Source organism: Ostrea edulis, chromosome 2 (assembly GCF_947568905.1).
Source record: "Ostrea edulis chromosome 2, xbOstEdul1.1, whole genome shotgun sequence".
In the NCBI taxonomy this organism is placed as follows: Eukaryota; Metazoa; Mollusca; class Bivalvia; order Ostreida; family Ostreidae; genus Ostrea; species Ostrea edulis.
Window position 1 is genome coordinate 44,588,122 of NC_079165.1, and position 16,892 is coordinate 44,605,013.

At 34.5% G+C, this 16,892-nt stretch overlaps 1 protein-coding gene across 3 annotated transcripts in view; it reads left to right on the top strand.

The window, feature by feature from the left end:
• Positions 1–6,527: 6,527 nt before the first annotated feature.
• Positions 6,528–16,892, top strand: part of LOC125679074 (annexin A5-like) — a 75,221-nt gene continuing 64,856 nt past the window's right edge. Inside the window, exons 1-3 of one of the 3 annotated variants that reach the window (XM_048917996.2) lie at positions 6,528–9,417; positions 12,839–12,883; positions 14,086–14,211. In XM_048917996.2, the coding sequence (XP_048773953.1) occupies positions 12,869–12,883; positions 14,086–14,211 (141 nt within the window). In that variant the 5' untranslated portion in view covers positions 6,528–9,417; positions 12,839–12,868. The remainder of the gene's footprint in view (positions 9,418–12,838; positions 12,884–14,085; positions 14,212–16,892) is intronic. The other 2 variants (XM_048917997.2, XM_048917998.2) reach the window with 2 other exon arrangements.

The following is a 16,892-nucleotide window of genomic DNA, read 5'->3' on the forward strand; positions in this document are numbered from 1 at the left end:
TGTCAAAATGTATTCCTAACAAAGTAAATCTGGTGGTACCCCACCTAAGCCTGTAATTTGGCAGCAAAGTTTCATTACTATATTTTTTGGAACCTAACCATATTACATGAGTTTTTTCATAATTGATATGTAGTCCAGATATTTCTGAAAAATAATCTAAAGTTTTAAAAGTTTCTGCGAGAGATTCTTCACTGCCATCAAGGATAAGTGAGGTATCATCAGCTAATTGTGAGATCTTTTTTTCTACATTATTTACAGTAATGCCTTTGATATTCTTATTCATTCTAATTTGGATTGCTAATATTTCCGCACATATCAAAAATATGTATGGTGATAATGGATCCCCTTGTCTGCAACCTCTCTGAATAATGATTCTATCAGAGAGATTACCACCTTGATTGATTGCAGATGTAATGTCTGTATTAAAAATCGATACCCAATTCCTAATTGAAGGGCCAAAATTAAACAGTTTTAGCGCTTTTTGTATAAATGTCCATGAAAGAGTATCAAAGGCTTTTTCAAAATCAATAAGTAGTAATAATCCAGGTATATTTTCTTCTTCAGTATAGTGCATTATATCATAAATAAGCCTTGTGTTTTCTCCAATATATCTGTTGGGGATGAAACCTGTTTGATCTTGATTAATTATTTTGTCTAAGTATCTTTTTATTCTATTCGCAATACAGCCCGATGCAATTTTATACACAGTATTCAACAAAGTAATTGGTCTCCAATTCTTCAAATATTGTCTCGGCTTGTCACCTTTTGGTAACAATGTAATAATACCATGTCTTTGTGTAATAGAAAGACAGTTATTTTTGTACCCATAATTAATAGACCTAACTACAAAAAGACCAATATACTTCCAAAACATTTTGAAGAATTCCGCAGAAAAACCATCAGATCCTGGGGATTTGTTTGATTTCATTTTGTAAAGGGTATTGGAGGCTTCCTCAGTAGTAATGTTACCTTCTAGTGATTCAGATTCTTTATTTGAAAGTTTTGGAACATCTTCAATACCAAGATCATTGTGAAAGTCTATTGTGTTTAAATTGCTTTTCTTGTATAATTGTTCATAGAATGTTTTTGTTTCCCTTAATATTTCTGATTGTTTATAAATTACTGTCCCATCATTACACTCTAATCTTGGTATGATTTTGCTAGTGAAATTTCTAGATTCTAACGTACAAAAATAATGTGATGGTTTTTCTCCTTCTTCAATCCATCTAGCTCTACTTCTTACATAAATACCATGCAACTTATCTTTTCTAATGTTTTCTAATTCTTGCTTTTTACTACACAGTTCATTGATATTGCTGTCACAAACATTTTCTTCTAGTAATTTGATATTTTCTTTTAATTCTTTTTCCTCTCTTTCTTTCTTCTTTTTGATATATGATGCATAAGAGATAGTTTTACCTCTTATTTCTAAAAGTAATGTTTCTAAAAAAAGTTGATCGTTAATAGAGAAGGAAATGTCTGCATCAGATATATCATGTATGTTATCAAAATTGTATACAGGGATTGCATACTGTTTCTTTACCTTTATAATAATATCTTTGATACAATCTAAATAATTTTAATCATAGAGTAAAGAGTTATTAAACTTCCATAACCCTCTACCTTTCTTAAAGTCATTAAAAGATATCTTCAAGGATATCATTGAGTGATCTGACCTATAACTAGGTTCTATAGTACACATTTCTAGCCCAGACAAAAGAGTCTCGGATATTAAAAAGAAATCTAACCTACTTTGTTTCAACGCACTTCAATTCAATTATTGCTCTCATCAATTGAATTAATGCGCGCATCGATTGAATTAATGAGAGCAATAATTGATTTAATGCGCGCATTAATTCAATTATTGCTCTCTTCAATTCAATTGATGTGCGCATTAATTCAATTAATGAGAGCAATAATAGATTTGATACGCGCATTAATTCAATTATTGCTCTCTTCAATTCATTTGATGAGAGCATCAATTTAGTAGAAATATTGCTCGCAATAATTAATTTAGAGCTCGGTTTAAATAATTTGATGATCTCTTTAATTCAATTGAAGATATCTTTAAATCATTTACAATGCTTTTGTATAAGGAATTAATGCGCGCATCAATTCTTTTAAAGAGAGCAACAATTCAATTAAAGATATCATTAATTCAATTGTGGATATGTTGAATTGAAGATATCTTTAATTATATAGTTGCTCTCTCTAAAAGAATTATTGCTCTCTTCAAATGAATTAAAGATATCATTAATTCAATTGAAGAGAGCAATAATTGAATTAATGCGCGCATTAAATCAATTATTGCTCTCATCAAATGAATTAATGCACGCATCAATTCAATTATTGCTCTCATCAATTGATTTAATGTATGGCATGTCAAACGTTGCAATATTTGATCTTTTCCATTTGTATTGTATAATTTTCCATTTGTATTCTATATTTTCCATTTGCATTGTATAATTTTACATTTGCATTGTATAATTTCCATTTGTATTGTATAATTTTCCATTTGTATTCTATATTTTCCATTTGTATTGTATAATTTTCCATTTGTATTCTATATTTTCCATTTGTATTGTATAATTTTCATTTGTATTGTATCCAGCGAATGTTTATTTTGATTTGTTACGAAGGATTTCATTAGTTAACGTCACTGATGTACCACATCTGTACTGTAGACGTGCTTAGCACACAGGGCCGCATCGTCGCAAACCACGGTTTTGAGTCCACTCACGCTCGAATAGAAGCATCCGTGGGTAACCGACGATGACAGGCCGTAGCAATGACGGTTCTTTATCGTGTCAACGCCTGTGCAGCGATACGGAATATCTGTTTTTAAGGTCTTTTAAATGCCGAGTGTTTGGCAAAGGAGCAATCACTGTCTTATGTCTCTAAAGCTTTGATGCGCCAATAATAGTAACGGTTCTCGAACTCACGACCTCTCGCCCACAAACCAAGCGATATATTACTGAGCTACCGCGACCAGGTCCTGGACTAGTTATTTTAAAAAATACTTAGCTAGCTCTAGTAATGGCGACCCCCCCCCCCCCCCGATCATTTTTAAAAAAAAATAGAACTGTCCAGAAAAGCATGCACATTTTTATTAAGTCAGAATTCAATAGATTCGGGGGACTTAATTCGGCCCTTGAGTCCCCACCAATTGTTAACCTCGAGTTTGGTTTGTTACAACTATTCAATGGATTAATCTTAAGTTATCGTTTATCGAATTTGGTAATGCGCGAGATGTTGAAGAGGTAAAGTTCAGGAGCCACGTTTCGCAGGAATGTACCGTATTTGCTAAGTGTAATGGCGTAACCCAACCCCCAACCCCACCCCATTAATTGATCGCTTTTATGCGTCTAATGTGATCAGCATATTCAAACTAGTCTCCTATTTAACCACTGGCTGATCTAGATAATTCTGAACGAAAGGATGCAGTAAACTGCTGGATGTCTGGGGACTATCTTAAGATCCCTAGTGAATCCAGTGCAAAGCTTTGGGGGAGGGGGTTGCAGTTGGAGGGCGAAGTCAGTGGCGGATTTAAGGGGGGGGGGGGGGCGCAGCCGGCGCCCCCTCCCCCTCAAAATTTCCAAATTTAAGGTAAATCTTGGTATCTTGTTTAGAAAAATGTATCAAACAATAAAAGAAGCAATAATTTCTTCCATTCCCGGAGAAATAAATGACAAAGTCTTTTGATTTCTTGAAGTACTTTATTGAGAGAACTTAATTTTTCCAGAAACCCTTAAAATTTGCGTCATTTTACTAATTTCACTTGATTAAAAATGACATATTTCAAGCCCTATGAAATCTGTAAAATCCAGGAGCTTCCGGGGACTTCGCCCCCTGGACCCCTACCCACTTGAGGCAGCCCCCAGACCCCGTGCCTCATAAAGTGGCGCCCCCGTAACCGCAATTCCTGGATCCGCCCCTGGAAGTCCCCTGGACAAGTGCGTTCTGACAAAATAAAACGTACATGCATGCTTTTTTCGACATCTGTATATAAAATATCATTTGTGAAGGGAGGGGGGGGGGGGGTCTCCCGGCGCAAGATTCCTCATTGCTGGCTACATGTATGTTCAACTAGTCCTATATGGAACCGATCGCGGTAGTTCAGTGATATGCCCTTTGGTTCGTAACCGTGAAGTTGCATGTTCGAGTTCTTCTCGTGTCATGGCTGCATCAAACCTTAGACGTAAATATCGACAGGCGTTGACACGTTAAAGTACCCTCAATGCTACGACACAGTGCCCATACATGTAGCATAGTAAGTCTATTTGTGGTACGTCACCTGGTGACGGCTAAATATAAGTGGGACCTAAACTAATGAAATCCTTCGTAACAAATCAAAATAAACAATCCCTCGGATGCAATATAAATGAAAGATTTTGCAATGCAAATGGAAATTATACAATGCAAACGAAAAAAATATATAATACAAATGGAAAATATAGAATACAAATGGAAAATTATACAATACAAATGGAAAATATAGAATACAAATGGAAAATTATACAATACAAATGGAAATAATACAATGCAAATGAAAAATTATACAATGCAAATGGAAAATATAGAATACAAATGGAAAATTATACAATACAAATGGAAAAGATCAAATATTGCAACGTTTGACATGCCATATTAATGCGCGCATTATATCAATTATTGCTCTCTTCAATTGAATTGTAGCGCACATCAATTCATTTGAAGAGATCATTAATTCATTTGAAGAGATCATTAATTCAATTGAAGCGCGCATCAATTCAGTTGAAGAATTAATGCTCTCATCAATTCAATTAATGCGCGCAATAATTCAGAATTGAAGATATCATTAATTATATGAAGAGATCTTTAATTAAATTGTTGCGCGCATCAAATGAATTGATGATATCTTCAAATAATTGAAGATATCTTCAATTATTTGAGTTTATGTTAATTTGGCGCTCCATAGAGATAGGCAGGGAATCCACACATTTGGGAGAAATTATCGCCAAAAAAAAAAAAAAAAGGAGGATAAATATTATCCATACTTTTCAGCATCATCGTTGGGAAGATGACTTTTCAGGTGCCTGTGAGATCCATCGGAAAGATTAATAGCAATCAGAATACAATCAGCTCTTCTATCCACCCACCCACTCTCCGCTTTATAATATATATGTCGCTACACCCACCCACCCTCCCCTTTATAATATATGTCGCTACAACGAGAAATCCTCGTGTAGCGACAATGTTGTAACGGACAGTATAAGAGGGAACTTATACTGCCTCGCTAGAAAACTAGCTTTTTTAGTGATGTTGTAGAGCAGGGGCGGATCCAGGAATTGCAGTTACGAGGGGCGCCACTTTATGAGGCAGGGGGTCTGGGGGCCGCCTTGAGGCCCCCAGTGCGGGCCCAGGGAGCGAAGCCCGGGAAGCTCCTGGATTTTACAGATTTTATAGGGCTTGAAATATTTAAGTTCTCCCAATAAAGTAATTCCAAGAAATCAAAAGATTTTGTCATTTATTTCTCTGGGAGTGGAAGAAATTATTGCTTCTTTTATCGTTTAGTACATTTTTCTAAACAAGATACCAAAATTTACATAAATTTGAAAATTGCAGGCCCAGGGAGCGAAGCCCCCGGAAGCTCCTGGATTTTACAGATTTTATAGGGCTTGAAAATTTTAGGGGGAGACATCATCCACAGAAATGTGGTAGTTTGGGTTTTACTTTTATTTCTGGATTTCGATCCCGATATAAATTATTCACCCGTTGTATTTGACCACGCCCACTTTATCTTTTAGCCAATAACTTTAATGACTGTTTCTATTGTTTAATTTGCTATATAAAGCCATGCAACTTACTATTCGTAGAAGCGAGACAGCTGGCCTTGCTAGCTACTCTTCTCCTTCCATTCTTCCTATTTTGGAATTACGTTTTTGTCTACTTTGTCCCTTTTTACTTACTAAAGTATTATTACCTTTGGGTTGGGAGGATTTCTTGATAGTTTCTAGGCTTTTGGAGTGTGTATTTGTCACATTCATACTGGTAATAAATTTGTAAAGTGTTATTTATCTTATTTTCATTTCTATTTGAATTTATTTTCAAGTTTAAAATCATAGTGTAGTTGGGTCGTTTCGGAGTCTCCACTATCAAAATAAATTAAAACAAACACAACGCGAAGTACAGACTATACGAACGCCTGACCTGCTACATTATTTGGTGGACCGTGACCAGGATAGGATTTTCATTGTTGTGGGGAAGTGGTTGTTAAAGACACGTGCTTCACGCAGTGAGTCCTATTCAGCGATACGAACTGCTGTCTTATTTGTTCGACCGCGACAACTCAGGATAGAATTTCCATTGTTGTTGGGCAGTGACTCTCATAGACACGTGCTTCACGCAGTGAGTCTTTTTCAGCGATTGGGATTTTGGCTGAATTCTTTCGTCATATTTTTAGGGAAAGTTTTTTTTTTCCTTTACATTTACCTTTATTATTTTGTTGTTGATATTTTCAACAGTGAACTATTTTTGCTCACCATGCAGTTATGCAAAGGAGTTTCAAACCTTTATCAGATTTAGACCATAGGATAGATCTCTTAATGGCGAAATGTGCTTTGTTACAAAGCCAAATCAAAGTTAAGTTTGGACAGAATGGGGGGCGTTTTCGAGAGAGGAGATTCTTGCATGAAACAGTCGATTTTAGGAAAGAAATCAATCCACCATTGTTTGATGGGAGTTACGGAGAATTTTTCATTCAGTTTCAACATGCTGCTAAGTGGAATGGCTGGAGTGAGAGAGAGTGTGCCAGTCAGCTTCTTATGTCTTTACGTGGCTCAGCAAAACACATTCTATCTGAAATTCCTTTAGCCGTATCCTTAGACTTTCGAACATTGAAAGATACACTACGAAATCGTTTTTGTCCATCAGCATTTCAGGATTTTTACAGAATTCAATTCAAGAACAGGGTTAGAGAAGGAGAAACTATTTCAGACTTTGGTCATTCTTTACGGAGACTGGCATTAAAAGCGCATTCTTGTTCTTTTAGCTCGATAGAAACTCGCGTTATTGACCAGTTTGTATTTGACTTAAGAGATGCCGACTTAATGAAATATGTTTACTTTAGTCGTCCTGCATCTTTAGATGAAGCCATTGCATCTGCTGTCGAGTTTGAAGATTTCATTGAGCAAAATGCGTATGTTAAACAGAACATTGCATGTGATTCCGACACACCAGTTAATACATATTCTGTAAGAGCCCTTATTCGTAGAGAAATCCAAGCCGCTCTTGATTTGTATACGGTCGATGAAAAGAGCAAAGTACTGGAAACTAATGTCATATCTCAGACTAAGAATGACCCTGACTGTGCGTCAAAGTCAACCCAAAATATCGGGAAACTCACAAGTTCTGATGCTGGGGCCGTGGCATCAGATCTAGATCGTTCAAACATTACCGAACACAGTAGGCCACCCGAGATTTTGACGAGTAACGCACAGAATGAACTCACCGAAATCGATGGAGAATCATTTCATTCGGATGGCGAAGTTCCTATTTGTAACTCAAATGATATTCACGATATTTACGAGTCGGAGTTGAAATCAGTTTGTTTTGCGACTTCTTTGAATCCTGAGGCAAACGAATTCATTCCTAGATCGGAATTTTATTTAGAACCTTCAAGTGATAAGTTTGACTTGCGTTCTGTTTTTGCACTGAAACTTGATGGGAGGACTGTTCCCCCTGGTCAAGTGTATGCCTTGGTGAGGTGCTAGTGCACAAGCACTCATTCGGTCCGTTATGCAGTAGAGTCGCTGGTATTGTACTCTTACTGTAGACCGGAATTTCCAAAAGGAATAGGTTAGATATTTGACTTATTGAAATGGTCATGCGGGTTTTGTCACCCAGATGTACGATAAACTGGTTGTACTTTATGCTACACATATGTGTGTGTGTGTACACACAGTTTGTGTTCTTTTTATTTAAAATTTACTACCTTTATTAAAAACGCGTAAATTGATACGATTAAGTAGAATTTCTATCCCCTGACATCTGTGTGGCAATTTTGGGATGTGAAATTATTATAAACCGCGTAAATTTACTCTATTATACATTTTTCTTTTAATTTTCTTATTTATTTATTTACCAGTAATTATGATATTACTTTACTTTTTCATATATCTAGCACTCTTGCTAAATATGCTTTCAGATTATTTTTCAGTTTCTGGTGGGACATGGATGACAGTTACAAACGGAATCCAGCGAATGATGCATGAAACACATGGTTTTCAACTCTGTGGGATTTCCTAATTCATGATCTTCGGAGTATCTGGACCTATGAACCGAAATCAAGTGAACGTGATGCGACAGTGTTGTGAACTATTCCTGTTTTCGCGCTCCTGACATTCTGGTGAAGCCAATGCGTTGATACTAACCGAGGAGAACTGTTAAATTACCCGCATCTGGATGAACTTTTCATGATACATGGACTTTTCTTTAAAGTGAACCTTTGTATATTACGTATACATTCATTCATATATTTTGTACAATGTACACCATTGTTTTCCATGGGGGGAAGAGGGGTTTATTTTTCATTTCTATATCCTAGCTTTTAGTCAAATGTATAGCATTTGTCTTTAAGGGGGGAGGAATGTGGTAGTTTGGGTTTTACTTTTACTTTTATTTCTGGATTTCGATCCCGATATAAATTATTCACCCGTTGTATTTGACCACGCCCACTTTATCTTTTATCCAATAACTTTAATGACAGTTTCTATTGTTTAATTTGCTATATAAAGCCATGCAACTTACTATTCGTTGAAGCGAGACAGCTGGCCTTGCTAGCTACTCTTCTCCTTCCATTCTTCCTATTTTGGAATTACGTTTTTGTCTACTTTGTCCCTTTTTACTTACTAAAGTATTATTACCTTTGGGTTGGGAGGATTTCTTGATAGTTTCTAGGCTAAGTTCTAGGCTTTTGGAGTGTGTATTTGTCACATTCATACTGGTAATAAATTTGTAAAGTGTTATTTATCTTATTTTCATTTCTATTTGAATTTATTTTCAAATTTAAAATCATAGTGTAGTTGGGTCGTTTCGGAGTCGCCACTATCAAAATAAAATATAACAAACACAATGCGAATTACAGACTATACGAACGCCTGACCTGCTACAATTTGTTAAACAATAGAATTTCTTATTATTTTTAGCAATATCCTAAAAAACAAAGATAAATAAATAAAATGCATGCCTATCACTTGGGACAATATATAATTAAAAGCAGCATTAATCAGCGAACGGGATTTACATCGGGATCGGAATACGTTAAATAACACCAAAAAAAAAAAAACATATTGCAAAATATACAAGATTGTTTAGCGTTGCTAAGTAAGCACACTTTTATCATTCGATTGCAAGGTAATAAAATAATTCGATTGCAAGGTAACAATTTTTACTACTGGTAACAAAATCTCTATTTTATTTGCTAGGATGTACTGATTAACTCTGTAAAACAAATTATTTGTAAGATACTGTATTGTTAATTTGGTAAAAGAAAAAGATTTAGATATTTTTTTTAAAATGTTTGTATTTTTATTCGTTGTACACAATAAGAGGAACCATTTTGGAGACACGTTTCTCATATCCTAATACATGTTTATTTGTCAAGAATTTACCCCTAAACTCTCTATGATACATGTATATGCAATTTAACTAAGTGGCAATCAAATTACTGTATTAGTTTAATAGAATAATTAATATAGGTCTCAGGACAGGGCCTCATTATGCTATCTATTAAATAGAGAGTTTTCCGCCTGTAATTTGCGATGATTTTCTCCACAGTAGATATTGATTTATCAGGCCATTGAACTACCTGTGAACTATATGTACCTGTATTCTAGATTAACTTTTTCTATTGACTCCCCACCCAACTAAAATATACTGCCCTAGGGATACAGCAGAGTGTTAGTTTCCTTACAAAGAGTTGAATTCTTACAAGATAGCTTAATTGACTGAATTCTTAATTGAATATGTTGTTTTTTAATATACAACATGATGTTACTACAGTACACATACTTTTAGATTCCATTACCATGATATTTTATTGGTAGGTTCCAAATAACAGAGATTATCCAACAAAATTAATAATGTTTAAGTGTACTTAAAGCAAGCCAGTGTAAAGCACTTGCTTAATGGTACTGTGAAGCGCGCAATACTGCTATTCACTTATTATTCGCAAGGGATTTAATTCCTCGTTAATTCACGAGACTTGACATTTGCAAATTCAAATATCTTGCATTTATCTCTACTTTTGGCAAGTAAATATCTACACATTACCAACTGTCACAAAGGTTTTTTGTGGTATACTAGTATATGTACCTTAACATACATATGTACCAGAAAATGTATTTTAATAACGTAGGGAAATACAATTTTTATCCGGGAGATAAAATCTGTAACCTGTTGATGAAAGTATTAGATACTCAAGGATATGATAGACCAATGTATCTAGATGTGCAGAGATGTTTTTGTTTTCAGATTGAAGGGGGTTGGGAACATTTTTGGGGGATTAAATGGGCATGGGGTCTAAAATAGAACTTAAACGCCATGGGGGAAAATTCAATTCTAAAAACTTTACAAATATGATAGATAGAGTCCTGGGGTATTCGGAAATGAGAAGAGAATGAAAGGGCCTACAAATTAGTATCAAAGTCAAGGGACTCTGGACAGTGACATTGACCTATATATGACCATTAACATAAGAACTAGTATACTTTAGAACCAGGACTGACATTAATGTGGGATCTTCAGAAATGATAAGAGGATGATAGGACCAATAGAATAGTATCAAGGTCAGGTGACTCCAATGACCTTGACCATAAAACTGATATTACTTCAGAACCAGGTTTGATAGAGACATGGAATCTTCAGAAAGGATGATAGCACTGACAAATTAGTATCAAGGTCAAGTTACTCCAGTGACCTTGACCTCTGACTTTGAACATAAATGCTGATAAAATTTTAAAACTGGAATTGATAGAGAGATGGAATTTCAGAAATGATAAGAGGATACAAACTAATATCAAGGTCAAATGACTCCAGTGACCTTGACCTTTGACCTTGATCATAAAAACTCATACAAGTATTACTTTAGAACCGGTTCTGATAGAGACATGGGATCTTCAAATGTGATAAAAGGATGTTTTGACCTACAAACTAGTATCAAGGTGAAGTGATCTGAGTGACCATGACCTCTTTCTCTATTTATAAAGGTAAAAATGTAAATAAACATATTATTCTTCAATGATTGACAGGCATGTTCTTCACTTTATTTTAATGTCTCTCGTCGGCATGGATTTTGTGCAAGGGGGTTATCATTGTGGGGAAAACAGAAGTACTCAGAAAATTCCACTTTTATACAGCTAGTACCTATTTTGGGATAATTTATAATCGGCAGATTATAAGTCTATGAAAACATGTGACATCAAATGTTGATTATTGTGTTGAATTAAAATACGATATTGCTACACTCGATCTGTACATGGGAACTGAGGATAATCACCGCCTTGCCATTAAATAGTGATTTTTGATAATTTCAGTACACAAAAGACTTTTCCTGTTTTCTTTTTTAAAATTCCCATATCTTAATTTCATTGGTAGAGGATCGCATGTATTGGGCGGTTGATTGGAGAGTCCAAACCCTACACCTATGGGCTAGGTAGAAAATAAATGTATTTGCCTATTTGCATGCATTTCCAGCTGTAAATAACTAGACCACATGTTAGTTTATTTTAAAGTTTCAATTGAACGCCTCATCCATGGGGAAAATTTCTGGATCCTCTCATATGCATGTAGCCACTTGCTCTATTGTTACAAAATGTAGCTCCATCAACATTTTATGAACATAATGTACATGTATTTGTAATTTAGCACACTCAGAGCTGATTCACTAATTGGAGTATTTGGAGCAATATCAATTTAATGGATAAATACAGCATTTCAGAATTTAATACCTTGAATTATAAATTACCACTCTTGCTTCAACAATATGTGTACTTATCAATTAAGCAGGATTTACATTTTTAAGTGCATTTGGTAGCTATTTAATTATGTCAACATTCAACAGCATAGCAATAGTGCAGATAAGTGCTAATAAAGGATTTTATCATATACCCATCAATGTTTTGCATTTTCATACTGTGAATTTAAAGTATGCCTGTCCTGTCTCAGCACAGATCTGTGTCTTGCATTATCTAATGACATAATATTTATACATGTGTATGTTTTTAGTGATTAGTTCGTTTTACACTCAAAAATAACAAATACCTACAGCTGACCACAGATTATGATTCATCAGTGACCCAAATTTGCCATTACGCATGCATCTACATTTAATCTGCATTAGTTTCGCTTAGTGTTCACATGGAACTAATGTGAAGTAAAGATGCAAGTAAAGATGCAACATAAATTTTAATCTGAAGTAAACTAATGTGCATTAAAACATCCATATGCATGTGGTTCAAATCTAATTTGTTTAATGCAAATCAAATTCTTCATGTGAACAGGGTAGTACCAGAAAATTGAAAGAAAATCAATGCAAGTGCATTTATATGCAGGCGAGTTTGTCTCTGCACCTGTGCTATAATGTCATTCGATATTAAGCATAAATCATATATAGAAGTATGAATTTCATAATGTTTGTATCATATATAAGAAAGTTATTGTGATTATAAAAATTTTATACACATGCATGTGCTGCCCAGTAATTTTGACCACAGCAAATTGTAAGGAGTACCAAGATTGACACTAGCACATCATTATTATACATGTATTAGAATTATACAGTATTCTTGTGTTTCAACAGCAAAGACTAGGACACTGTTACAGCAAGAAAATGGCATACTACCCGGTGAGTTAATAGTTCATATATTATACACTTAAGAGTTCAGAAATCTTACATTTGAATTTAGATTGATTGATTGATTGCATTTTGTTTAACGTCTCACTCGAGAATTTTTCACTCATATGGAGATGTCACCAAGACCAGTGAAGGGCTACAAATTTAGGCCTTTGCTCAGTGCTTTTGGCCAATGAGCATTGAGGGTTCTTTAGCGTGCCACACCTACTGTGACACGGGACATCCGTTTTTAAGGTAATCTCCAAGGACCCGTGATATTCACACCTGATGCTGAGCATTTGGCAATGGAACTGTCACTACCTGTTTTAACGACTTAGGTCTGTCACGGCCGGGATTCGAACCCCGGATTTCCGCATGTGGGGCGAACGTTCTAACCTCTAGGCCACTGTGGCCGTTTGAATGTAGATAATCTAACTATAGACAAAAGGCATATTTGAATGTACAATGCTATGTAGTGATTATAATCAATACAATCTAATAAAAATCAGATGTTTGATTCACTTGTGTACTCGCATACATAATGTATGCAAGTAGACAAGCAGATCTAACATCTAATTTTAATTAGACTGTAATCAATACTACCTATATATAGTATTATATATTTTTTGTAGTGACCTATCCATTTTTAGGTCACCTGAGTCACTCAGATGACCTATTTTTATTGGTCATCATCCATTAATTTGTTTGCCATGTGTCATGTGTGAAGAATTTTTAATTTCATCTTGATAACTACCATCCAATTCCTTTCAAATTTGATATGAAGCATCTTTGGGACAATGTGTACATAAATTTTCAATTTTAAGATTTCTGCACCCTGGGGGGTCAAAGTGTCAATGTACTAAATATGCTGTTATTGACTTAAAATACAGGCAAAATAAGGCAGGGGAAAAAAATGAGCCAAAGTGTCACAGATGGAAAAAAATTGGGTCAAAATATCTTGGGGCTGAAATGTCTTTGGACTGAAGTATCTCAAAAAGTTGGGCCGAAATGTCTAACTTTTTGGGCTGAAGTGTCTAGCCTTCTCTTCACTTCATATAACACAGCTCAGAAGTTGCTTTCCGGGAATTTAGGGATTTCCCTTAAGTCATGCTTCAGTGTATATCAGTATTTGTTTTCTGTATGTCCAGTGTAATATGATGTTTTGCTGTATGTGACAAATTTCTGAATTTTGGTATTGCTGTCATCTTTTCCAGAGTAACTATCCAGCTGCAAATCCATATGGAGGTGGATATACTTCCTATGGCTTTGGAACTAATCCATACCAAGCAAATCCTTACCAGCAAAATCCATACCAGCAGAATCCATATCAAATGTCTATGGTATGTAACAGAAAAATACTAAAGCTTTACTTATACATTTACATCGGTGTCATTCATTGTGATTAACTGATAAAATCATAGTACATATTTGTGTGTTAGATTATTTATTAATTAGATATTTATTCATTTTATGTGTTGCCCAGTCAATGCAGGTAAGATACATTTAGATCATATGTTTTATGTATCTAAACCTTTAACTTCCCTCTCTGACATAACAGTGTCTGAGTGTTGACTTCTAAGATTTTTACTCTTTTACTAACAGTTCTTAACTTTGCAGTGAAAGAAGTTAAACAAATTAGTATATATATCATACAATTTTTTTTACAATGATTTTGAAAGTACTCTCAAATGAAATTTACTATTTAGTTTGAAAATGAAAATTTTTAAAATCTATTTCATATTTGCATTTAATTTCAAGGAATTGATACTGACATGTGAAGAAATTTATTTTGAATTTTTAGCTCACCTGAGCTGAAAGCTCATTGACAAGTGAGTTTTTCTGATCGCCTGTTGCCCATCGTCTGTCCATCTGTCTGTAAACTTTTTACATTTTCAACTTCTTCTCCAGAACCACTGGGCCAATTATAACCAAACTAGGCCAAAAGCATCTTTGGGTGATGAGATTTCATTAGTTTGTTCAAATGAAGGGCCATGCCCCCTTCAAAGAGGAGATAATCACAAAAATGCAAAAATAGGGTTGGGGTCATTTAAAAATCTTCTTCTAAAGAACCACTGGGCCAGAAGAGCTGAAATTTACATGAAAGCTTCCTGACATAGTGCAGATTCAAGCTTGTTCAAATCATGGCCCCCGGGGGTAGGATGGGGCCACATTAGGGGATCAAAGTTTTACATACAAATATATAGGAAAAATCTTTAAAAATCTTCTTCTGAAAAATCACTGGGCCAGAAAAGTTTACATTTACATGAAAGCTTCCTGTTATAGTTGAGATTCAAGTTTGTAAAAATCATGACCACTGGTAGTAGGTTGGGGCCAAAGTTTTACATGCAAATATATAGGAAAAATCTTTAGATATGAGCCAAGGTGACGCAGATGAGTGATGTGGCCCATGGGCCTCTTGTTTACCTGGGTTGTAAGCTCTAGTGAGGTTTCTGGTCATTTGTCTGGGGTGTCTGTCTGTCCATTTGTAAACTTTACACATTCTGAACTTCTCCTGAAATTTGATGTTTATTTCGGTCCAAGTTATGATACAATTAATACTGAGAATTTCAGAAGTAATAAAAAAAAAAAAACCAGACACCTGGAAATAAAAGCACAATGAAAGCATATAATAATGATATTAATATGATAATGTATAATCGCATTTCAAAGTGGAGGGAAGGGGGTAGTCACTGAAGTTGACCTCACAATTGTCTGAAAAATGAGGAAAATTTACTTGTGCATAACAAATTACAAATGAAATATTGCAATAGCTTTGTACATGTATTAAGCAAAACAGAGATATACTGATGTATTTTGTTTTTACTGTATATTTGATTGAAATTATGTTGCTTTGATACTTATTTCTCTTGTATAGCCAATGCAGGTAAGACAAAAAATAATGATATGCTATAATATGTAATACCTTTCACATCTTTTTATACTGATTAATTTTGCTTTTTTTTTTTGGTATGTTAGCATACTGATTTACATATACATGTACATACAAATCAATGACTGATAATTCATATCTAAAAACTGTAAACTTTTTATCAGAATTATTTTCCCAGATTTAGAGTGCAAAGTAAATATTTCATTAAGCTATATATTTGTGAAATCAATGATTCAGATTTACACTTTGAGACCACATCACAGCTCCTGACATTTTAAAGTCAGATATAACAAAAAAAAATTGTCTTCCTGTAAACAAACTTGTTTGCAGGAAGACATTTTTTAAAAAGATTATATTATATTGAAAACGTGAAGAGCCTGCGCATGTTAGAGACATCTATTATTAGGTTATAGATTGAACTGTAACATTTTAAGAGGAAATATTTTTACGAATCCTTTCAATAAATTTTCCAAAATTGATTGGACGTAAATGAGAATAAAATAATTGTGTGCAATTATCAAATGGAAACATGAATTAACTCTTATTTATATCATATTTATATTCTGAAAAACAAAGAAGAAAAATTCTTAGTACAAGTATATCATAAGTCAATATGCAGCCTTAGAGGCAGAATTTAGATTGGAAATAAATCTTCTCTGATAGTAGAACGGGCCCTACATAGATTTTGCTTTCTTTTAAAAATGCATGTAGAGAATTAAATATATTTCTTTTAGTAACATGGAAAAGGTACTTCTTTCAAGTTATCTTTGTAGTTTCTCACATAGTTTCATTATATCCCATACAGAGAGTTGTGGATTGAGGGTATATACTGTATAGGGGGAAATAAATCGCGGGGGAAATTTTCGCTTTATTCGCATTCTAGACAAATCTGCGAATTTAAGAAACCGTGAATATTTTCATTTTTTTTTTTTATTCTTTAATACACAATTTGTTTAAATAAAGGGGGGGGGGGGCTTATAGTGATTCAAATCCGCGAATTTATGAACCCGCGAATGTGTCTAAAATGAACCCAAAAAACGTGAAAATTACAACCCATGAAATTATTCCCCTATACAGTCATGTTTTTTACCCATCCATCTGTCAATCAGTCCTGTTCTTGTCAGCAATTAT